Raw genomic sequence first — 22,620 nt, 5'->3', positions numbered from 1 at the left:
GCAGACGGCAGTACTGGGGGACGAACAGAACACGGGGGAGATGGGACACTCAGAACCCTCCAGCCCCTGGGCTAGGGTGGAACAACCGCCGGGCAGGGAGGGAGCAGCGGGGAAAGGCAGAAACCTCCAACAACCACAGGCAGCGGGGACAGGGGCAGGCAGGACCCCCGGGACCAGAGACACCCCTTTCAAAACAGAGCCTGCCACCGGCGGGGACTGCCTAGGGACAGGCAGCGACCTAGAGCACCCCCAGAGCACAGGGTGACCCCCCGGGACCTCAGGGCACCCCCAGAGCAGGGACACCTCCCCGCCGGCACGGACCCGCGCGGGGACAACTGGCGACCTCCTGTTCCCGGGGCAGAAGGAGACCCTCCCCTCGCCCACCCTCTCCTTTTCCCTCGCAGGCAAACCCCGAGCCCCGCACAGCCCGTGCTCACCAGGGGCTCCGCTGCGGCGATGGACACGGCGATCATGGCCCGGGGCACGGCGGGGCCGGGCCGGGCAGGGACCGCCCCCAGGGGACACGGCCCGAGCAGCCCGGGCACACGGGGCGGGAGCAGCGGAGACGCCGCACGGACCCGGTTTACAAGGATAAGGGGAAAAGAAAGTGGGAAGTCAGCCCACGTTGCCTTCTCTCATTTTAACGCAGCAAGGGTATCGGTTTTGATAAAATGCGCACGCGAGGCTGGGGAGGGGGGAAAGGGGCAAAACCTGCCCTTGGTACGGGGGGGTAGGAGCACCACACCCCTGAGAGCTCCACCATTGATGGGGAATGCCACAAAGTGATATTGCTACAGAGCACCGCTGAGCTCCAATCCTAAAACTGCTTCTGCTAAAGAAAGGCAGAGAGCCAAAGCCTAATCAAGAGCGGGGACAAGTGGCCAGAGTGGTGTCCAAGGTCACCTCTGTCCTGTCACAACACGGGGGAGGCTCGTCTGCTTCCCTCATTCTCCACGGGATGCACCGTTACCCCTCCCCACTGCCACCACCAACACCCAGAGCCTGTTTGCCCTGATAGAAGTTTTATTACAGAACTTTAATGGCACTGCAGGAGTAAGATAATTCATTAGAGCCTTAAAACCCAGCCTGAAAAATAGATATTTGCCAGATCTCATTAATCCCCCTGGCTGCGGGTCTGGTCTGGAAGCAGGAAACTAGTTTTTCTTCAGTAAGAAAATATATGTTGCTAAATGAAAAATATACAGTTAGAAGAGTTACTGGCTCGCAAGCTGCTCATCTGGGGGTGACACCTCTACCAGCTCCAGCACGTGGAAAAGAGGAGGAGGTATAGTGTATATATAAAAAGGAACAAAAAAAAAAAAAAAAAAAAAAAAAAAGGCAAAATTCAGGTTTGCTTTCTCAGTCCAATTAAGAAATGGCCTTGGCTTCGGGCAGGAACGCTTCCCAGTACTTCACCAGCTGCAGGGAGGAGAGGGAGAGAGTCAGGAGCTTTCAGGATGGAGCTGCAGTGCAGAGGGTCATGCTTGAGAGAGTCACAAGCTTGGCCTGAATTTAGGGCCACTCACCTGTTGCTGAGAGTTTAATAACGTCTCAAGGTATTTTGTGACGTGGTTTCTGAAGTCCTTAGATTTCTCTTTCTGCAAGAGATGGGCATTAGGCTGGACCAACCACCAAAACCCTCCAGATTTTGGGAGGGGGAAGGAGAAACCACCAGGATTTTCCTGTTCCTCCTGAGGTCCCACCCCAGACACTGAGGATCTTTGCCCACCCAGCTTCATTTTAATGAATTCCCTGTGGGGAAGCCCCTCTTAGCCCCTCAGCGATCCCCCAGCTCACCCACACTGGGATTTAGGGATGCTGCTGTGCCAGGAGGAGGGCAGGAGCCCAGGTCAGCCCCAAACATACCTCAAACCGTATCACTTCCTTACGGATGACAGCAGAAATCCGCTCAAAGTCCCTTTCGTACTGTGTCACCCGGGACTCCCACTGCAGAGACAGAAGTGCAGGCTGGGGGCAGCAGAAGGAACTCCTGCCCCCTCTCCACGGGGGGCTGGAGCCACAGCTGTACATGTGAGAGGTGCTGATGGAGCAGAGCTCAGCTCTCCAGCCCTTGTCACCACCCTGAGATGGAGGGCACAGGAGGCAGGACCAGGAGCAGCCCCTCCTGCAGCATGGCCAGGCAGCTGTCCCTCCTGCTCAGGAGGTGTGCCCCAGCCCAGAGGGTCCCCCACTGGAGCATGAAGGGCAGTAACAGAGCAGAGACCCCACACTCCATTCCCTACCTCTGAAATCTCATCCTTGGCCTGCTGCAGCTTGTCAGGTTTGTTTGCCCACAGCAGCCTGGCCTCCATCTCCCTCTTCTTCTGGAGCATGGTCTGGGCATCCTGCCACCGCTGCCAGGTCCTCATGCGCTGGTCAAAGGCTCCCTGCAGGGAAGGAGAGGCAGAGGGCTCCTGACAAGGCAACCCTCACCAAGGGGAGACTGGAAATCCTGGACCAAAGCTGAGCCACAGTACAGAATGGGTCCCATATGGACCAGTGGACCAAGGATATGGTGTTCTGGCCTCTGTAGCAGGATGTGTTTAGGGCAGGAAGGGATCAGCCTGCTGGACTTGCTACTCTCATGGATTTGCTTCTTCCCAGTGCACCAAATGGGCTGTGTGGACTTGATGGCCAAGCTCAGGAGCATCAGGACTTAGGCTCTGCTGCAGCAGGCACTTAGCAGGTCAGGTTACCAGCTTACAGCTTCAGCCTTCACCTCTGGAAGAGCTGGGGTCACCCACAAACCATGAACTTGCTCCACATCCCCTCTGGAGAACAGCAGCCAGGCCTCACCTACAACCATTTTCCAACCTAACCAGTGCACACCTGGACAACCAGCAAGTTTTCCCTCTGCCTGAAGAGACCATGCCCTGCATACCCTCTGCTATGTCCTGTGCTTGAGTTTGGAAGACCTCCTGGCATCCCTAAGCCTCAGATGTGTCTGAGGAGCAAGAGCAAAGGAGACCTTACCTTCACAACCGAGAGCAGGCGGATGTAGTCCCCCAGGAGCTCAGCCAGGAGGAAGAAGTCATTGTTAGCCTGTTCATGGTGCAGTTGCTCAATCTTCTCCTCCACCTCAGCCAGCTGGGACAATGCCCGGGACAGGGCTGTGTTATCCTCTGAGCTCCCCAGCATGGCCAGACTCTTGGCAAACTGGGCAGTGTTCAGTGCCAGCTCTGGGGAACAAGACGAGGGTCAGATGGGCCTGGCTGCCCCAGGAGATCCCCACGTTCAGCCCTTGGAGCTGCCTTTCTATGGCTCCAGGAGATACCAGCTGGAAGAGCCAGCACTGGCTCAGCCAGAGCTAGCAGCTTCCAGCCATGAGAAGGGAAGCAGCCAAGTGGGAGGACAGGCATAGTTTTGCAGAAGTCGGTCAAAACATGCACAGGAAGGAAAACACCCCTAACCCCAGAGGATGTTTCAGAAGGAATAAGGTCATCTCTGCTCGGGTTTGCTACAGCAGCCTTCAGTCCCATGAGGATAGGCTAAGGGAATTAAGGTTGAACAGGCTGGAGAAGAGAAGGTTCCAGGGAGACCTCAGAACCCCTACCAGTGCCTAATGGGGCTCTGAGAGAGCTGGAAAAGGACTTGGGACAGGGATGGAGGAACAGGACAAGGGGAAATGACTTCCCAGTGACACAGGGCAGGATAAATGGGATATTGGGAAGGAATTCTTTCCTGTGAGGGAACTGAGGCATGGGCACAGGTTGCTCAGACAAGCTGTGGCTGCCCCATCCCTGGAAATGTCCAAGGCCAGGTTGGATGGGGCTTGGAGCAACCTGGGATAATGGAAGGTGTCCCTGCCCATAGCAGGGGTGGGTAGGGGCGTGAAATGAGATGGACTTTAAGGTCCCTTCAGTCCTCCAAGCCATCCTGGGATTCTATGATCCCACAGGATCCCTTCCACACTACCATCCCAAGCTTGTGGAGCTGGACAGAAGAACTGGAGTGACCATTTCACATCTGTGTCCCAAGAGGAAGAGACAGAGTCCTTTAGGCACTGTCCCAGCCCCGTGCTGATGGTCACCTTTGCGGTGGTTGACCAGCGTCTCCACCACAGCGTGCAGCTTGCGCAGCCGCTGGTCCTCGCACTCCACCTCCTGCAGCTTCTCCTCGAACCACTGCAATGGGCAAAGGCACAGCTCATGCCCACAGCTGGGGCTTTCCCTGACCCAGAGCTGGAGCTGGGAAGAGCACGTGGCTCCAGAGCAAGGACAGGGACAACCCTGAGTGCCAGCACTTACAATGTCCGATTCATTCATCTTGATGGTCATTTTACTGACAGCATCCGTAGCTTTGTTGAACATCTTCATTATTCCTGCTCCACTCAAGGTCTGGGTTCCTACTGCTCTTGGGAGCTGGAAAGGAACAGAAGTTTGTTTTGGTATAGGAGATGGAGCCAGGCTGGAGAGCTGGGGGTGTTTCACCTGGAGAAGAAAAGGCTCTGGGGAGACCTTAGAGCCCCAATGAGTGCCTAAAGGAGCTCCAGAGGAGCTGGAGAGGCACTCTAAGCATGGCCTGGAGTGATAGGATAGGTGGCCTATCCTGCCAGAAGGCAGGGACAGATGGGATACTGGGAAGAAATTCTTGGCTGTGAGGGTGATGCAGCTCTGGCACAGGTTTCCCAGAGAAGCTGTGGCTCCTCCATCCCTGGAAGTATCCAAGGGCAGTGGATGAGGCTTGGATACTGGGATAGTGGAAGGTGTTCCTGCCCATGGCAGGGAGTGGAATGAAATGAGATGGGCTTTTTAAAATCCTTTTCAGCCCAAGCCATTCCATGACTCTGTTTTGCCCATGAGGTAACTGCTGTGTTATTTCTCCCTGCCCTTACCTCAACCCAAAAGCCTTTTGTTTATTTTCTCCCTCACATCCAGCTGAGGGGATGGTTCATCAGCTTTGGTGGGCACCTGGTGTCAACATCAGTGCTCACTCTTACAGGGTTCTGCTACATCCTGCTGAGCTTTGTGGGATCCCATCTCATTAGCTGCTCAAGCACCATTTCCTCCAGTGTTTCCAAGGATACCTTACTCCACACTACTGACCTCCTCCTTCTCCAAGAACTCCCTGACATCCGGGTCCTGCAGCATGGTTGGATGGCTGACCACTCTCCGTAGGTACCTGTGGGAGGAACAACTCCAGGAGTGACTCTGGCTGTAGCAAATCCAGCTCTGAGCCATCACAGCCACACACTTGGTATTTACTCCAGAACAGCAGCTGGGGAGCTGGAAATCAGAGCCAACAACTGTTCCAATTCATCCACCAGTTTTCCTATAATCCTGGAGAATTTGGTGATGCTAGCATGAAGATTAGACCTGCCAGACTTCTCTGAGGTCCCTCACTCAGCTCAGGGACAGCCAATAGGGTCATACCTCTCTAGAGCAGCCCGACGTTTTTCTAGGAACTCTGCAGAGGAGGAATCTTCTTTCCCAACTTTCACTTTGGTCATGCCTAGCACAGAAAGATGTGATTGAATGAGCTGCTCTAAAATCTACACACAAGGCAAAATGGTTTATTACAGACTATCAGGGTGACAGTGGAGGAGAGGAATCTTACAACAGGAATTTGAAAACTGCTCATACTCAAGGAATGAGCATTCAGGAAAGAGGCAAAGCAATGGGCTGGACTCAAGTGAACAGCAATTCAGTAACACCACAGAGGTTTTATTCTTCACCAAGCAAGTGGGGAGGCATCTGTGAACTCCATCAAGGATTTAAGTCCAGAGCTCCAAGTATGGAGCTAGAGCTTTGTCTGTGACATAGAACCCAGATTATTTTCCCTGTCTACTCTGCAGCTTACCTGTCAGCTCTGAGACTGCTGTAGGCCAGTCCTCAGACAAAGAGCTCACCACAGAAGGACTCACAAGAGCTGTGAAGGACCAGCACTGGTGCTGTGCAGCTCCTCACTCACCTATGAGGCTCTTCTCGGGCGGTGGAGGGACAATGAACCCATTCTGGGCGTGTTTCTCCGACAGCTTCTCATAGAGCCCCAGGAAGTCACTGAACCTCCTTTTGACTGAGAACTGCTTGCTCCTAAACATCGGCATGCTGGTCTGGGGAAGAGAGGACACTCGGGTCACACTCCCCCAGGAAAGCCTGGCCCTGCCAGCTCTGTCTGCTGGCACCTCTGGGATGAAGTGGGACAGCACCAGCTCTGCAAGATGTCAGCGGTGAACAGAACAAGTTTTGGCCCAGGTTTTCCAGAGTTTCCCTCCCAGCTGGGCTCTCCTTGGAGCCAGCAGCAGCATTAATGGCTTTAAATAATGAGCAGCTGTTCCTGCAGCGTGGGCTGCTTAGTAAGCCCTGCCCACTGTCTAATCCCATCATCCCTGCTCCACACAGGAACAGGGACACACCCCTCAGGTCACCTAAAGACTACAGGGGCCACCATTGCTTTGGACTGAGTTTGCAGAGCAGGATTTAAGGATAACAAGTCTCTTGTCTCTTCTTCAGACCACAAGTTGCCTGTAGCCCAGCAGCCATGGTACAGGGAGTTGGAGCAACTTTCTAGAGTCCAGTCCAGGACTCCAAAGCACTCCAGCAGCTGCATTTCTCATGGAAATTGAGGGGAACAGGTTCTGATGTGAATGCAATACAGCAGCAGCTCTGCAGAGAGCTTTGAGCTCACATCAGCTCTATCTGATGTTCTCGCTGGCACAGAACCTTCAGCAGCAGCCCTGGGCTCAGGAACTCTCCCAGTGGATGTCATTCCTGCTGCTCCCTCCAATGCTGAGCATCCCTATCAGCCAAGGCTGCAAAAAGGTAACTGGCTGTGAAAATAAAGCCAGTCTCCTTTCAAATGAATTCCAACCCTATTCCTCAGCTAGGCTCATCCTTTGTGGATTATAACTTCTGAATCCACAGAGTGAGGCATTCAGGCCTCCTGTTCATTTAGGTCACTGCTGGCTTGGCTACAGACATACAGTTCAGTTGCCTTTAAGCATGGAAAAATAATGGAAAATTAGACATACCTGTGTTGACACTTTGTAGGCTACATAGGCATTCATGCCATCCCCTACAGAAAACAGAAACGAGGTGTTGGGATCACAGCATTAGCACATTCCACTATTCCCTGAACACAAAGCACAAGGCTCCTGACCTTTTCCTGACTTGGTGATCCTGATTTTGGGTCTGATGGAGCCCTGGATCTTCCTGCAAAATCAGAGGCAGCATCCCACTGCCTGGCCCTGGACTACTGCCCAGCAGCCCAACCTGCTTATGCCTCCCCACACTTCCTACAGGAGCCAGCCCTGATAATTGGGCACTTGTTGTGCCAGCAGCGTCTGGGCTGGCTCCACACATCTGCTCTGACCCCAACAACTGGGAGGCTGTGGGGCACATGAAACAGTCTATTCACAGGATGCAAGTCAGGCTGGATGGGGCTGGGTCCTGGAACACTGCAGGCAGTTTGCTCCAGCTCACACAGAAATCCCCTTGTTCACCTGGCAGTTCATCTGAAGGGCATCCTCCCAGCTCCTCTGCTACTCTTAAGATACATCTGATTTACACCTCCCAGCTCCAGAGATCACAAGCCATGGAATGGGGAGCTGCCACTCATGAGGCTGCTCTGCTGGCTGGGATCAGCTGTTACCTTGGGTTTTCTGCACTGCAGGAACTTCCACGTGGCTGTCACAATGCTCTGCCCCCTCTTTCAATACACAGAAACCCTCTTGCTTCTCATTTTGAAGCCAGAGTTGTTGCCCTGGCAAGCCCAGCTTCCAGGGAATGTACCACAGCATGAAATAATACACTCAGTTTCAGGTTAAGGGAATTGTGCTCTCCCCATGCCAGCTCCACACAGGGCAGTGCTGCCTGCAGGTCATGCCAAGCTGGTCACCACAGTGCCAGGCACCAAGAATCCCAAAAACCTGGCTCTGGGCTTTCTAGAACCTGCCCCTGCCTTGCTTGTTCTCACCCTAGGCTTTGTACAGTATCATTTCTTTAAGGGACCAGAGGAAGCCTTGGAGGTGTTATTCAAGGATCAGGTTTGTGCCTAGAGAAAGCCCAGAGGCCAGAGCTGCAAGGCCAAGCCTGGTTCCCCTAAACCTCTCACAGTGCAGGATAGTAACTCACCAACTTTCTCCGGGTCACTCACTCCCACAGTCAGGTCAAATTTATCTTCCTGCTCCTCTTCTTCCAGCTGTTTGGAGAAAACACACAGGGACAGCAAGTGAAAACCAGGAAACCATGGTCCAACCCACCCTAAACCATTATGGTGAGCTTGTCCCCCTTGCCAGGACACCTCTAGCACCTTAGTCTGGCCAGGACCATTCCATAAAGCCTCCCAGCTCCTCATCATGTCCAGGCAAGGATCCCAAACTGGGTTTGTCATTCCACCATTTGCCCAGACTGATGAACAAACTGCTCAGCCCCAAGAATAAACTTCAGAGCTCCAATTCACAGCTTGAGCCCTCCTCCAGATCCACCACTATTATAGTTCTGGAAGCAATCTGGACATCCACACGAGCAGGAATACCTCAGGCTGACCTGAGCCCCACTCCTGCAGTATCAGTCTCATACTGATGGCCTGAGATACAAATTAGGACATTCAATAAAGCAATTATATATTAATTATATCATTTAAGATTTGTGTTTACAACTGAGTACATAGAGAGGTTCCTGCCAAAGACAGTTTAAAACTTGCAGGACAGTTTGGAAGAGCAATTCTCACCTCCTCATAGCTCTTTGAAAGGTTTCTAGAAGAACTTGCTGCTATGTCTAATGAGGGCAAAGGATTGGATGCTTTGGCCACCTCCTTCTGGTTGTTCTGAGTGTTGTCAAGGGACAGCTCCACAGTGGCATCTGTCAAAAGAAGTTTGCAAGGGTCAGCCTCTCTCTTGGGATTTCTGGAAAGGCAACTGCAATATTCTCTGATTCATGGGATCTAGGGAGTAACATTAGTCTTAATTAGCAAAGAAATCCATAGGGAGGACACCTGTAAGCATTGGACACTGGGAAGAGCACAACAAAGCACCCTCACTGCAGCAAGAGCATTTGATCAATCCTGCTGGAGAATGCTAATCCAGTCTCTTATTCCAGAAGGATCCAGGCATGAGCTGTCACTGATCCCCTCTTTGGTGTGTGCTAGAGGAGCTGCACCCTGGAGCTAAAGCCACACAGATCTTAGCTGGTACATGAGCCAGCCTGGGAGGAAGGCTCCTTCCCAGGTCACTTCTCCACCTGGAGGATGTAAACATTTCCACCTCTTAGCAGAAGTATCTAGAACTGACTCTCAGCCCATCATGCCATGACCCTCCTCATTTTCCCCTGCTGAGGGGGGCTGTGTTTCCTGTTCCTTGGGAACAGCCAGGTCTCTACTAGAGATGCTTCTTCCACCAGCTTGGAGTCAGGAGAAGGTGGAGAAGGAAAATACTTTAACTCTGAGGAGACACTCACCACCTCAGTGCTTAAGGCAACAAAAGCAACCCTCATTTTAATCCTCTTCAGCTCCCAGACAGTCCTGTGGCAGGATTATCCTAGAGACCCCAAACACAACGCCAGAACAAGCAGAATCAAACATGGGCTTGAGATAAGGACTTATGATCTGCTTTTTTTTATGGGTATTTTAGGACTGTCACTCCAGGACTGGAGCTGAAAGTGGCCCAGCACACACAGACTCACCTGCAAACAGATCCTGATCATCCTGCTCCACATGAACTCCATTCTCTTTGGAGGAGCTGCTCACAGGGAGAGGAGATTCTGCTTTTGGGGCTGGGGAGTTGCTCTGTGAGAGGATTAAAAGGTCAAAAACTGGTCATTTACACTGAGGGATGGAGGAGCACACACGTCACTTCCCCTGTCCACCACCCTGTGCCTTTCTGCTCACCCTTCAGCATCACCCCTTCTGCCACTTTAAGGACAACAAGTGTCACACTGAACTCTGGAGCCAGTTTCCACCCAGAAAGAACAAGAGGACAGCCCACCCAAGAGCTTTTATGCCAACCAGTCCTCCCCACCAGAAGACAGAGCTGCTCCAGCATTCCTGTTACAGACACCTGCATCACAAACCCTCCCTTGTTTTGCAGGCAGACAGATATCCCAAGGAAGAAGGGGACAGCAAGTGCTATTCTGCAGGTCCCAGCAGAGAACAGAACAGGTCTTTGATGGGCAGTAAATGGAGCTCTATTAGAGACTCAGAACCAGCAGCTCCTCAGCACTCTCTCCAGCAAGGAAGAATCATCTGATCATGCCACTCCTGAAGGAGAGAAGCTGTGCTGAGACAGCTTTTCTTTGAGGTGGGCTCATGTCTTCAGGTGGTAAAAACAAAACAGCCATCAGAACACTCACTTGATGGCAAGAGCTCCTGAATTTTAGGATGTTTTCCTAGAGGAGGAACTGTTCCCAGCTTGAATAACAGTAGTTAAAGGCACGAGTTATGTTTGTTAGTGATGGAGAGAGGGGAACAGAGTCTCTATGCCAAACATCCCCCCAGGCCCCCTTCAGACCAGTGTCCAAGACAACAAGACAACTGGTACCAGTGGTGACCTATGAGGAAAGGGTTCATACAGCTCCTCTACTTCCCCAGGAAATCTTTAGGCTCATAAAGAACCCCATTGTGCAGTTGGGGTTTTCTACCACAAGTGCTTCCCAGTTTGCCTTAAATTTAGCTCCTCAGACATGAGAGCACCACGCCCTGTTCCTACTTCTCCATCTGCTGCTGCAGAGGAGCTGTGACCTTGTTAGATCAGCCCATGACATGACACCAGTCAGCCCTGGGGCTGGATTCAGCACTACCCTACATCACATGTGCAGGCAGAGGTCCCTTCGTGCCAGCCTGACACTCACCACAGGGAAACAGAACTTGTTTGGGAAGAGCTGATCCTTGGGGCCATCCCTAGAAAGGGCTGTGGTCACACAGGGATCCACCCTCTGCCAACAGACAGATGAGGTCCATGTCTGGTTCCACACAGGTCTGATCCAAACACTTCCCTGCTGGCAATGCCCAGGTGCTGCTGAGCTACCTGAACACCAGCAGCCAGGGGGACCTGCCTCCCTTGCTTCCCAGAAAGTGTTTTCCTAACATTCAAGGGCAGAGACAAGCAAAGCCACCAGGTCACAAGAACAGTCACGTATTAGATATGACAGTGGCTTCCACAACAAAACCAAACACCTGATAAGCTGCTGTGGCTCACCAGCCTCCCCTTCCAGCACAGGGATATGTGATTCTCATGAAATCCCACTGAACTCAGTGCTCACCCCTCTTGGTGGGGCTACAAGCCATTAAGCTGCCTCCTCCATCCTCTGATTCTTCACCAAAGGTCCTGTGAAGCTCCAGACCATCTCCAGGACCTGCTCCCTGACACAGGTACCAGCACCTTCCTCCTGCAAGGCCCAGGGCTGAACTTTCCCCAATTTCCAAACATACAACCCAGCTGTTGTTTTTGACCAGAGCAGTGCGAGTTTCATCCTCACAAGGTCACAGTCTATCCACATTCCCCCAGTCACCTGCTGCACAGGGGAAACACAAGCACAGCTCACAGACACCAGGCAAGGGCTGCACCAGAAGCAGGGCAGAGACAGGCTCCAACTTTGTGTCTGTGGCAGGAGAAGCTTGGCCAGATCATTCCTGGCAGGTTCACATGGCCATAATCTCCTGCTCAAGGCCTCCCTAGGCTAGAAAATTGCAGAATATTCCTGGAGAACTTCCTGCCACAGACACCAACTCCTGCACTGCCAGCTGGATCAGGCAGGCTGGAAAAAGTCTAGGTGAGGTAGGCAGAGACTCCTGTAGCTCAGGGAATCCACCTCACAGCATTCCAGCCTTCAGACTGCTGGAAGAGCTTCTGCAGCCCCTCTAGCTGAGATACTCACTCCAGGAAGATGCTGATCCCAAGGACCAGAGGCCAGTGGCTGACTGGGAGGATTCAGCTTGGGAAAGCACCAGTCAGTGTTTTACCTCCCCTCCTGCCTGCTGGTCACTGCCTGGAGCAAACCCGGGACAACGCCAGCACGAGTTACTGTCAACAGCCTTCAGCAACCTACACTTCCTGCACAGGAGACTGCTGGAAACAAGGAAAGACACTGACACACTTCACACCTCTACCTTCAGCATGGATTTGGGCATGGTTTGCTGAACAAGTAGCTTCCAAACCCTACAGAGCCCTAGTGAGCAGGGGATCCTGGATATCTGCTGACACCTCACCCTCCACACCACCCTGAAGGTACCATGGCAGCCATACAGCACCCTCGTGGTGTTGAGGGGACCAGAGCTGATGATGCTGGGAGAAAGCAGATGGGGCTGCTTCTCCTAGTGAAGCCTCACAAGCCACGCAGCAGAGCTGTGGCTGCCACTGCAGGATGGCCGTGAGGGGCCTGGGAGCCCACACCTGCCATGGGCGGGCAGAGCAGGCTGCCCCAAGTCCATCCAGCCCGGCTTTAGGCAGCAGCTCTGCAGGAACGGAGAGGCTACAGCCCCGGGGAAACGGGGAGCAGCCGAGCCGCTTCATTTTTTTCTTAATCCCACAGCCACGGGAGCCACTGTATGACCCCCCATCCGGCCCCGCGGCTCCCTCTCCTACGAGGCTCCCCCTGAAGGGGCACGAGTCCAGAGGCATCACCCCGCCCCTTTATTCTGGGGGATTTGGGGGCGTTTCGTACTATAGTAACCAAGCCCAGAGGATTCCCCGGGCAGCCCCTCGCACACAGGCCCGGCCCCGCAGCGGGCTCACTCACTCCGCCGGTGAAGATGTCCTCGCCCTCCGAGTCGCTGTCGGGCGGCCCCAGCCCGCGCTGTTCGGGGAAGGGCGGCGGGCGGCGCTCGGACGGGGAGGGCGAACGGGACCCACGGCTGCCGCCCGACGCCATCGCCGCCGCTTCCGCCCGCGCCCGCCGCGCCGGAAGCGCCCGCCACGCCCTGACCCGCGGGGCGGGGCCGCGGCTGAGGGCGGACAGCGGATTGGGCAGCGCCTCAGCCGGCCCCGCCCCTGCCGGCAGCGACAGCCAATGACAGGTGCGGGCAGGCGCCGCGTCGTCGCCATGGGAACGGGGGGTACCATTGTGGAGCTCCCTCCCCTTGGGAGAAGTGGTGCAGCCCAGGGCGCCGTGTCCCCTCAGCGACCCGGCCGAGGCGCCTGCGGTGCCGGACGGCCCGGGGAGCAAGCCCGCATTGCCCAGAACACTCCAGGTTGAACCCCTTCCCCCTCGAAAAATCATCCCAGGATGAGCCCTGCACACCCTAAAAACAACATAGAGATACCCCAGCGGGAAACCCGTACCCACTCCAAGACACCCCAGAATGACCCTACACCACTCCAAACATCGCATGACGGGCCACATACCTTGAAGACGTCCCAGGATGAACCATATTCGCTCCCAAGATGTTCCAGGATAAGTCCCAGACCCCGATGATGTCACAGGATGCAACCCACACACCACCAAGACATCCCAGGATAAGCCCTAAGCCATTTAAGTCATCCCAGGATGCATCCTATTCCCACAAGATTTTGCAAAATGAGCCTTAGACCTTAAAAATGCCCATAATGCACCCTATACGCCACCAAGATAGCTCAGAATGAGACCCATACCCCTCAAAGCATCTCAAGGTAAGTCCTGTACCACCGAAAACATCCCTACGTAAGCCTCATACCCTGGAGGTAGTCCAGAACATCCCATGACAAGCCCCATACCCTGCAGATGCCTCAGGATTAACCCCACACACCTACCAAAACCTCCCAGGATGAGCACCATAACTTCAAGACATCCCAGGCTGAGGACCATGACCTTAAGACATCCCAGGATTAACCCCATACTCCCACAAGACATCCCCAGATAAGCCCTGTGCACACCCCCCAAGACATGCCAGGATGAGACACACACCTTGAAGATGTTTCAGGATTAACCCCATTCAACACCCAAAACAGCAGTGGATGAGCTCTATACACCTCAAAACATTCCAGAGTGAGCCCCATACACCCTTCTCCCCCAAGACAGTGACAGCCCATATGGGTCACCACTGTCCTGTGGGGCCAATGACCCTCTTAGGAGAGCATCAGGAGCTGCAGGGCAGATGAAACACCCTAGACTTCCATCAGATCCAGATTAAGTGAGAACATCCAGATGCAGATGAGAGGTCTGGGGGTCCTTGACCAGCAAGGCACCCCTCAGTAGGATTCATTCCTGGGTGCTGCCTCATAGAGAGGGTCTGTTTCTCCAGGTGGGAAGCACTGGGTGCTATGAGCCACGTGGCTGTGGGAGAGTAATGAAGAGATGTGTTTTCCTTCTTTTCCCTCAGCTGTCTCCTGTAATGAAACAGCAAAATCCAGCAGACATCTCCAACCTTCCATGCTAGAGAACTTGATGTAGTACGTGGCTGCAGCCAGGTCACACTTACATCTTTCATGTACACTGGCTGCCAGACAAAGAGTAAACAGAAAACAGAACACAGCTTATCCTTATCTGAAGGACTTGCCAGTGTCCTCCCCAATTCCTGCTATCAATGAGCAGCTGCTAATTCCCTCCTACCTCAAATTCTCTCTGGGATTTGTAACAGCAAGTCTGTTCTTTCATTAGCAGGTGAGACCCCACACTGGAATCCTCCCAGATTGCTCAGTGGGTTTGGAACGAGAAGCTCACCCCACAGAGCACATGGCAGTATCACTCTTTTGAAGAGGATGGCTAGGAATGAACATGGCTGTCCCAAATATTCCCTAAGGATACAGCATGAAAGTATATACATCCTTTAAGATGAGCAGGAGAGGCTGCAGGAGGAGGTACAGCTGCCAGAAGAACTGGGAGGTCCTGCCTTCACAGGAGGACTTTGCACTGATGCAGAAGAAACTGAGCTACCTTGATGAGCAGTGGAGATAAATCCCACTCAAGCCCTCACAGCCTTATTCTCTGTAAATTCTCCCTTTGGCCTCTGAAGGATCCCCTTTTAAAGGAATAGTTTCATCCACTCAGCGTGACCTTGGGCAGTTGAAGACGAGACAACTTTCTGCTGCAAATCTTTTGAATACACAGCAGCTGTTGGGTGTCAGGTTTAGACCTCTGGCTGGGTGGAGGTGGCCCAGTCCCAGCTGTCCCATACGATTAGGGAAAATCCCACCATAAAACCAGGCAGGAGCTACCAAGAGTCCCATAGTGGAAGCAGACATGGCTAGTTTGAGCCTCAGATACAGAAATGAGGATCAGTTGGCTTGGGGTAGTCACAATTGCTTAGGAAGATGCTTCAAGGTACTTCATTGTGACCATGACTAGAAGACTTCAGACCAAACAGCTTTTGAGAGCTCAGAGACAAGAGGTGCTTTATTACCCAAACTTATATGTTTAAGACCTCCCCACCATATCCTGCTCCTGTGTTGTCAGATGCCTGCATAAGTCTTCATTTCCCTATCAGGACAAGCTCTGACTTATCTTCACCACCACATCCCATCATTTCCAGCCCACTCCCCTTCTCTGTGTGCTCAGGTGTGTGGGGCTTCTGATCCTCTCTCCAAGCACTCCTTTCTCCTGTCCTCAATCCTCTGAGCATCCCTCCCTTCTCCTTGCCAGATGCCTGTCCCAGGCCAGGGGTCTCCCTGCTCAGCAATGCCCAAAGGACCACTATGCATCCAACATAATCTGCCCCCAGGAGCCAAAGGAGCTCATTAATCACCTTTTTATTTTATTTCAAGCACTTTACAGAATGTGCTATAGACAAAATCCCTCCCCCCTAGGTGCTCCCAGCGCCCCTGTGCCCCACCTTGGCCCCTGCTGTGACCCAGCACCCACCACTGCAGGGGGAAGGCCAAAATAAGTTACACTCACCCACCCCCGTGCTCCCAGGCAGCAGAACAGGGTGATGCCAGCCCTGCCAGTGCCTGTGTCACCCAGAGTGCCCTGCACCAGGGTAGTGTTCACTTCCCAAGCCAGGGTGTCGGGCCCTGCCCGTTCCCAGCACCGCCGGCTCTGGGCCCCAGCCCCAAGGCTCAGCAGAACATGTCAGCCTCCGTGGGCAGTGGGGAGCATCTGCAGGGAAAGATGATGTTGGAGTGTGTTGGATGTTGCTGATCTGTCCCAAAGAAGTGGGAGGAAAGGCACCAGGATCAGCTCAGCCCAGTAGGTATCTGGAGATAATTCCAAGGGGGGGGATGGAAGCAGTGAGCCTCCAGTGCTGTCTGCTCCTCTCCCCCTGAGGGATCCCCAGGGGAAGCAGGGGGCCAGTCCAGGCACTACTCACTCAGCCATCTTGGCTGCCAGGTGATAGACAGTCTGCTTGTCCAGGTAGCGGCAGAAGAGCAAGACAAGGTTGCTGGGCAAGAAGAGAGGCTCTGCCAGTGATGCCGTGGGCAGGCGTGACAGCTCCTGGGACATCAGGTACACTGTGTCCGTCCTGGGGGCACCAGCACGGGGTGAGCACCCCATGGAATGGTGACAAACCCCCCTCCTCCCCCCCAGCTCACACAGCCCCTCACCATGCCTCGAAGTCCCCTCTGCATGGCTTCAGTGGCATACGTGAGGACAGCAGCCTCTCTCCATGGCTCAGCAAGGAATACAGCAAGGAGATGCCAAACTGCAGGAAAAGCACCAGGAATGTCACAGCCAGCAGCAGTGGCACCCCAGGGACACAGTGAAGCTCAGGGCCACATACCTGGTTCTTCAGGGCCATGGTGAGGGGGAGCTCCGAAGTCTCAGGTAGAGGCCGGGTGAGCTCCTGTAGGACCTCAATGAGTTTGCTGAAGGTCATCTCACCCACCACCTCATTCAACGGGCTGTAGAGCAGGGGGAGAGACTGGGCAGGGCAGAAGGGAGAGCAGGAATCTGAGATCCTTGGACCTGTCACAGCCACAGCCACATCCCCATCCCAGCACTTGGAGAGGAGGGTCACTCCAGGTCACCAGGACTGATGGTGGCTAACTCCTAGAGACCTTCTCCCCCTCAAGAATGGGAAAAAGCTCTTGTCTCATGCTAACTCCCTCATTGCCCAGGGTGCCACCTCCAGCAAGAACAGAGGAGGGAGGAGACAGCCCAGGCCATCCCTGCCCTGGCTGAAGGTGCTTGCCTCATCCAGCATGTCCTTCTTCATGAGAAAGGGCAGGTGGTAGGTGATGGTCAGCAGGATCTTCTCCCTTTGCTCTCCAATCAGGTGGGGTAGCAGCCGGGCCATGAGCTTCTTGCCCTTCCGCACACACAGCAGTTGTAGGAATTCATCTTCTGCCTCCCTGGGAAAAAAGGCTCCATTGGCACAAATCCCAAGGGGACCTGGAGCATCTCTGTCCATCCAAAAGGACCAGCATCAGCTCCACTGGAGCATAAGGTTCACAGTTAGGATCAGCACAGGCTGCAGTGACACAAAGAAGGACCAAATCCTCCTGTGACCCAGACCTGCTCATCAATGAGCATCTCAGATCCACAAGGACCAGGACATGTTGCCTGCTCCCCTCTCCCCATGGCACAGACTCACTCTTCACTGCTGCAAGCCCTGATTTTCAAGGCTTGGTAGATACTCTCTACTTTTTGGCTCTTCTCCTCCTGTCTGTGGGGCTGTTGCTCCCTCACGGCCAGGGACTTTTTCTGTTGAACCTCCTCCACTTCCAGCAGCTGCAGGAAGAGCTAAAGAAACAACACAGGGCAAGGAGGAAGCTTGGAGCACTACCAACTGGCTATCCAGGACTCTGCCTAGGTAGATGTCTCCTTAGAGAAATCCCTGGATGAAAACAGAACACCTGGACCAACCTGCCCTTCCCCAAATCACCACTCACTCACCTTCTCAATCCTGTGCAGCGCCCGTAACCGGTGCATCCCTGAGGCCTTTGGGGGGATAGAAAGAAAGGTACAAAGGTTACAGCCATCCCCAGACACTGCCACCTGCCCAGTGCTGGGCCAGCTGCTCCCCGGGGACCAGAGGTGACTTCAGGACACAGAGCAGTCCCATAGGGAAACCATGGCCAGCTATGACTGACCAGAGTCCAATCCCACCCCTTGGCAAGGCATAAGCTGCCACTGCTGAGGTGGCACCTCCTCCAATTGTGTGCCCCATCCCACTGCTTAAGGCAGCATTCTTAGCAATTCAGGGCCCCAACCAGCCCAGCTTCCCTCCACCTACCTCCTCCTCCACGAAGGCATGGTGCACAGCATCAATGGCCCGGCGAGGGCTGTAGCAGGTGGACACCGTCACCTGGCCCAGCGACCCAGCGATGCGCACCACTGCAGAAGAGCAGAAACATGGTGACTCCACACCCCAGAACTCCTCACCCAGCCCCCCAACACCTGCCCCAGCCTCTCACCAGAGTCATAGGTCTCCACTTTTTGGATGAATGGCGTGACAAGCTTGGGGGGTTTGTTACGCCTGCCCAGCAGCTCCTCCTCTGCCTGTTTGCGCTCCAGCTGGTGGTAGTAGGTCTGTAACAACAGGAAAAGCCACGAGTCCCCTCTACAAGTCCTGGAGGTTTTCTCCAGCTCCCAAAGCCCCACCCTGAGGAGGGCAAGCAGCAGGTGCAGCCAGAAGGAGCTCACCTGGTAGTAGTAGTCATCATCCATATTCTCACTCTGCAGCTGCATCATCTGCACCTTGACAACCCAATCTTTCTCCTTGGAAGTCATCAGCCCGGCATAAGGGTCCGCTTTATGAGACCACAGCTTCTTGGGGGAGACACTGGTACAGGAGAAAACCTCAGACCACTGTGACCACCCAGAGCCCCCCCTGCATCAGAAAGACCCCCATACCTCTGCGCCTGCCTGCCTTGCTGCTGCATCAGGATGCGCTGGTGCTGGGGGTGTAGCTGGGTCATGTGGCTGGGTGTGCTGCAGGGGACACCAGACAGGGGTCAAGGGGGGTTTTGGGACACCCTCAGAGTGAGGTGACCCCCAGCTGCTTTGTAGGGCACTCCAGTCACACCCCAACATTCCACTCCTGCTACCTGAAGTTCAGCTGGCCCATGGCTGAAGGGCTGAAGAGGAGAGCAGGGTCCAAAGAAGAGGACATGGGCCTGAAGTGCATGCCCAGGGGTCCTGGTGGGCTGCCCACAGTGGGGGACCCAGGCTGGAAAGGAGTCAGAGGTGCATAACCTGCTGTCTGAGAGGGAGAGAGGACATCAAGGCTCTGAGCATCCCAGAGGGGTCAGCCAGCTCTGTGCTGGCTCCTATTCCTCTGGCAAAGTGCTACCTCCACATACTGCCACTCCAGGGCCACCACAGTGGCTCAAAGCCCACCACATTACCTGGTTGGGAGTGAAGAGTGGAGTGGGTCTGCAAGCTGGTGAGAAGGGTCGAGGAGAGCATGGGGAGCGAGGAGACATCAGAGGTGCCTGGTGCAGAACAGGAGGTGGGGTGTCACTCAGACAAGCCTGTACTAGAGGCTGCACCTCCAAGAAGGGGTAGCAGAAAAAGAAGGGACACAAAAAGAGCCCCCAAATCTGTTACCTGCTGGAGAAAGCACTGGGGGAAAGGCTTGGGGGACATCAGTCTTAAGTCAGGGCACTTGAGTTTGGGAGAGCTCCCATAGGCACTCTGTGCAGGAGAGCCACAGAAGTCGAGAGTCATGTTGGGAGATGGTGGAGGTCTCTCCAGGACCTGGAGGATGGCTTTATCCTGCTGGGAGGAGGAGGCAGCAGCAGGTGGGAATAGAGCACAGCTGGGAACAGTTTTGTTCCCTCAGCAACACTCAGCTCACTAAAACCTTTGGTGATTGCTCAACCAAAACCATGCACCAGCTGGGCTTCCAGCTGGCAGTGTGGGGCAGCTGGGGACCCATGGGAACACCTGACATGGAGGTCCCAGTCCCCCCCAAATTCAACAACTTTGCTTTCAAACCTAGGCTCTGCTTTGGGTGGGAACTCACTGCCTTCACACTCAAGGTACATCTTTGCACCTCCAGGTGTCCCAAATTCCCTGTGTGACCCTTGTCCTAGAGTAGTGGGGAGCCCTTAGCCACTCCCTGAAGGCCTGGCTGGAGGTACCCACCTCCAGCATGAGGTGGCGTGGGGCACCCCCAGGGCAAGAGCCCCATTCCATGGGATCCATTGTTGGCTGGAAAAGAGAGAGATGTTGGCATAAGGCAAGTGAACAGGAGGAGAGAGCAGGGGACACCCCAGGAGCCACCCTGCCTCATCACCAAATGGGTAGGGACATTTTTACCATGTCCTCCTTGCCAAACTCTTCCCAGCAAGTACCAATCCTGCTGTCCAGCACTGCTGAGTCCTGGCTCTGCAAGGAAAGGGGAGCTAAAGGTCTGCCTCCCTGCCCCCAGGACTCTCTGTGGGGCAGGACCCACAGGTGTGTGGAGGGAGGGGGGAGCAGCAGGACCCCCTGTACGCTCATACATCACCTCCAGCGTGGGTTTGCTCCGCACAGCTCTCATCACTGCTGGGTCTCCCAGTTCACCGGGCTCCTCAAAGCACTCCTGATCATCCTCCTGTTCCTCAGGCTCCAGCTCTTCTACCTCTTCCTCCAACTGAGAGTTAACCTGCTCCACCTCTGGCTCTATCCCACCTTCCTCCTCGGCCAGCTCCTCCAGCTGCTCAGCTGTTCTTCCAGTTGCCTCTACCAGTGCTTTGGCCACCTCAGGGCTTATCTTCGGTACCACCAGGACTTTTGGGACACCCTCCTCTGTGGAGTCTCGGTCTTGGAGAGGGGAAGCAGCACACAGCAGGGCGGGTGAATGCCTGAACAGTGCCCACCAGGGTGTCTGCTCCCCCAGCGTGCTGGCAGGTCTCTCCAACACCAGACTCCCCTGAGGTCTTACCTAACCCAAAAGTCATCTCGTTGTACAGGTCGAGTTCATCATCCTCCTCAGCCATCTCTTCCAGCAGAAGCGCATCTTCCACCAGCAGAAAATCCTCGAGAATCTGGATTTGGAAGCAGCAGATTCCTTGCTAAGGGAGAGGTAACCCTAACATGCTCCCAAAGTGGGGGGGGCACCCAACCTCCCCCTCACTCTGCTGGCGGTGCCAGGCAACCCATAGGGCTCACAGCTGGAAATGGGAAAATCAGGAGCCAGCGGCACTGCCAGCGAGGACAGGAGCCGCAGGCACCAGCAAATGCCGGCACGGAACGGCACCGGTGCGGCTGGGCTGAGACACCACCGGGCTCCAGTGAACAGCCGCTGCGAGGGCACGAGCGGCACGCGAGCACAGGGCGGGGAAGAGCATCCCGGCAGCGCCTCCAGGGCAGAGTCTGCTCCGACAGCGAGCACCGCAGAGACGGCGGGACGCCGGCAGGGGGTAGCGGAGCAGGGCAGGCACTCACAATGCGCTCGCCGCCCTCCGCCATCCCACGGTGCCACCGCCGCCTCCTCCCGCTCACCCACCCTCCGTCCGTCCCGGGTCCCTCTACAGGGCCCCGCTGCCTCCACCGCCCCTTTTATGGGCCGCCCCCGCGCCCGGCATGCGCCTGCCGTACAGCATGGCGGCTCCCAGCGGCGCCCTGCGCCTGCGCACTCGCCTCGCCGCGCCCCGCACGAGGAGCGCCTGGAGCCGGGAGCGGAGCGAGGGTGAACAGGTCTAGTGACTCCACCTGCGGCTCTCCGAGCACAGAACACCCCAGCGCAGTTTATCCCACTGCTGGCGTTGCTCCTTGACTGCCATGGTGTTCTCAGAGCTGATATCCTCCTGGGGAGTTACGGAAAACTGGTGGGATGTGTCCCTGTCGGGATTGAATAACACCGGGCACAGGAGTCAACACTAACACTAGAAATTTCTGCATTCCACAAAGCATAGCGGGTTGTTCTTATCGCCCTGAATACTAGAAGCACCTTGGTCATGTCACTCACTCCCAAATAATTCTCCCAATGTTTTGCTAACAAAAGAGAAATGTCCCAAAAGTGGAAGATTTGGCTACTCTTACCAAATCATTGTGGCTTTTCATAGACATCATATGGAAGAGTGCTCCTGTTTACTGAGAAATTCTGACAGGTGGTGTGGGTTACAGCAGAGTCATTGCCAGGGATTCAAAGGGCCCAGAACGAATCCATGTCCGGCCATCCTTCCCCAGAGCCACTTGGGCAGAGCCAGATTCACCCGTGGGACAGCTGGACCAGGGTGGTGACTGCTGATGTGGTGACTAATAACAGCTCTGCCACCGATGGAGCACGCTGGGATTATTTCTGCAGGAGCCCTGAGATCCTTGATAAGGCTCTGGCCACAGCTGCATCTGTTTATCCCACACTAGAAAAACATGGCGTGTTTTCAGCTGCATGGCTGGCAGTGCTGAATAGCCAGCAAACCCAGCAGAAGCTGGGCCGCTGGGAGCTGATAACAAGTTTTTTAAGATTTTCCTTTGCTTGGCTTCTCCTGATTTACCTGCTGCCTTTGGGGTGTTCTCCATACATGCTTGCTTAATTTAATTTGTGTTTTAATGAGTTGCATTAAGAAAACAGGTCCTAAAGGGACTTAGTGTTTTGGTACTTGCACCATGCTGCTGTTTTCTCCCCATTTGTAGTGACTGTCCTTTCTTTTCCCCTTATTTTCTTTCCAAGCAGCAGTACTGGGACACTCAGTAGCATTCCTAGCCTCATTAGGCTTTAGTGGAAGCACCACAAAAACCTGTTTTTTTTGGTGTTAGAATTCTCATGTTTTATGTCAGAGAGTCTGTGCTGTGCTATAAATAAACAGCCAGTTTCTCACCTTGCAGCTGCTGGAATGAGATATTCCATGCAGGTTTTGAAAGAGGTTTGTAAAGGAAAGTGGACAGCTTGCTCCACCATAGG

At 54.4% G+C, this 22,620-nt stretch overlaps 3 protein-coding genes across 23 annotated transcripts in view; all 3 read right to left on the bottom strand.

The window, feature by feature from the left end:
- Positions 1 to 770, bottom strand: part of SNX22 (sorting nexin 22) — a 192,650-nt gene extending 191,880 nt beyond the window's left edge. The window contains exon 1 of one of the 6 annotated variants that reach the window (XM_079317963.1): positions 438 to 770. In XM_079317963.1, the coding sequence (XP_079174089.1) occupies positions 438 to 473 (36 nt within the window). In that variant the 5' untranslated portion in view covers positions 474 to 770. The remainder of the gene's footprint in view (positions 1 to 437) is intronic. The other 5 variants (XM_079317964.1, XM_079317962.1, XM_079317960.1 and 2 more) reach the window with 5 other exon arrangements.
- Positions 771 to 1,005: 235 nt separating this feature from the next.
- Positions 1,006 to 12,847, bottom strand: SNX1 (sorting nexin 1). The gene is made up of 15 exons (XM_079317945.1): positions 12,672 to 12,847; positions 9,621 to 9,723; positions 8,671 to 8,801; positions 8,073 to 8,139; positions 6,971 to 7,014; positions 5,911 to 6,052; positions 5,373 to 5,451; positions 5,046 to 5,121; positions 4,248 to 4,361; positions 4,031 to 4,124; positions 2,974 to 3,179; positions 2,244 to 2,387; positions 1,867 to 1,947; positions 1,527 to 1,598; positions 1,006 to 1,419 (listed from the first exon to the last, which is right to left on the bottom strand). Exons 1-15 carry the CDS (start codon positions 12,801 to 12,803, stop codon positions 1,369 to 1,371), a joined length of 1,536 nt encoding a protein of 511 aa, XP_079174071.1. The 5' UTR covers positions 12,804 to 12,847; the 3' UTR covers positions 1,006 to 1,368.
- Positions 12,848 to 14,974: 2,127 nt separating this feature from the next.
- PATL2 (PAT1 homolog 2) lies at positions 14,975 to 21,822 on the bottom strand. 16 transcript variants are annotated; one of them, XM_079317938.1, is made up of 19 exons: positions 21,162 to 21,822; positions 20,659 to 20,761; positions 20,242 to 20,537; positions 20,052 to 20,120; positions 19,878 to 19,943; positions 19,338 to 19,508; positions 19,136 to 19,222; positions 18,836 to 18,990; positions 18,642 to 18,719; positions 18,432 to 18,570; positions 18,203 to 18,317; positions 18,022 to 18,122; positions 17,682 to 17,726; positions 17,380 to 17,528; positions 16,978 to 17,137; positions 16,567 to 16,707; positions 16,391 to 16,488; positions 16,156 to 16,280; positions 14,975 to 15,987 (listed from the first exon to the last, which is right to left on the bottom strand). In XM_079317938.1, the coding sequence occupies exons 1-19, from the start codon at positions 21,183 to 21,185 to the stop codon at positions 15,905 to 15,907; spliced, it is 2,205 nt and encodes a 734-aa protein (XP_079174064.1). In that variant the 5' UTR covers positions 21,186 to 21,822; the 3' UTR covers positions 14,975 to 15,904. The 16 variants fall into 16 exon arrangements, with proteins under 16 accessions (XP_079174064.1, XP_079174061.1, XP_079174052.1 ...); XM_079317935.1 differs by having other exon boundaries at positions 14,976 to 16,042; positions 19,338 to 19,505; XM_079317926.1 differs by having other exon boundaries at positions 14,976 to 15,944; positions 21,162 to 21,821.
- Between the last annotated feature and the right edge of the window lie 798 nt (positions 21,823 to 22,620).

Source organism: Erithacus rubecula, assembly GCF_903797595.1.
Source record: "Erithacus rubecula genome assembly, chromosome: 14".
In the NCBI taxonomy this organism is placed as follows: domain Eukaryota; kingdom Metazoa; phylum Chordata; class Aves; order Passeriformes; family Muscicapidae; genus Erithacus; species Erithacus rubecula.
Note: the sequence above shows the minus strand (reverse complement) of the source record. Positions and strands in the feature narration are given on the sequence as shown.

Excerpts from the sequence above, each read along its gene's own strand:
- SNX1 (XM_079317945.1), bottom strand. The coding sequence starts at position 12,803 with ATGGCGTCGGGCGGCAGCCGTGGGTCCCGTTCGCCCTCCCCGTCCGAG. Across the intron at positions 8,140-8,670 it reads TTTCAAAGAGCTATGAGGAG|CTGGAAGAAGAGGAGCAGGA; the intron begins GTGAGAATTGCT and ends TTCTCCAAACAG. Across the intron at positions 4,362-5,045 it reads AGTTCTTGGAGAAGGAGGAG|CTCCCAAGAGCAGTAGGAAC; the intron begins GTCAGTAGTGTG and ends GTTCCTTTCCAG.
- PATL2 (XM_079317926.1), bottom strand. The coding sequence starts at position 21,185 with ATGGCGGAGGGCGGCGAGCGCATT. Across the intron at positions 20,538-20,658 it reads CGAGATGACTTTTGGGTTAG|ACCGAGACTCCACAGAGGAG; the intron begins GTAAGACCTCAG and ends CCCCTCTCCAAG. Across the intron at positions 18,123-18,202 it reads AGTGGAGACCTATGACTCTG|TGGTGCGCATCGCTGGGTCG; the intron begins GTGAGAGGCTGG and ends GCTCTTCTGCAG.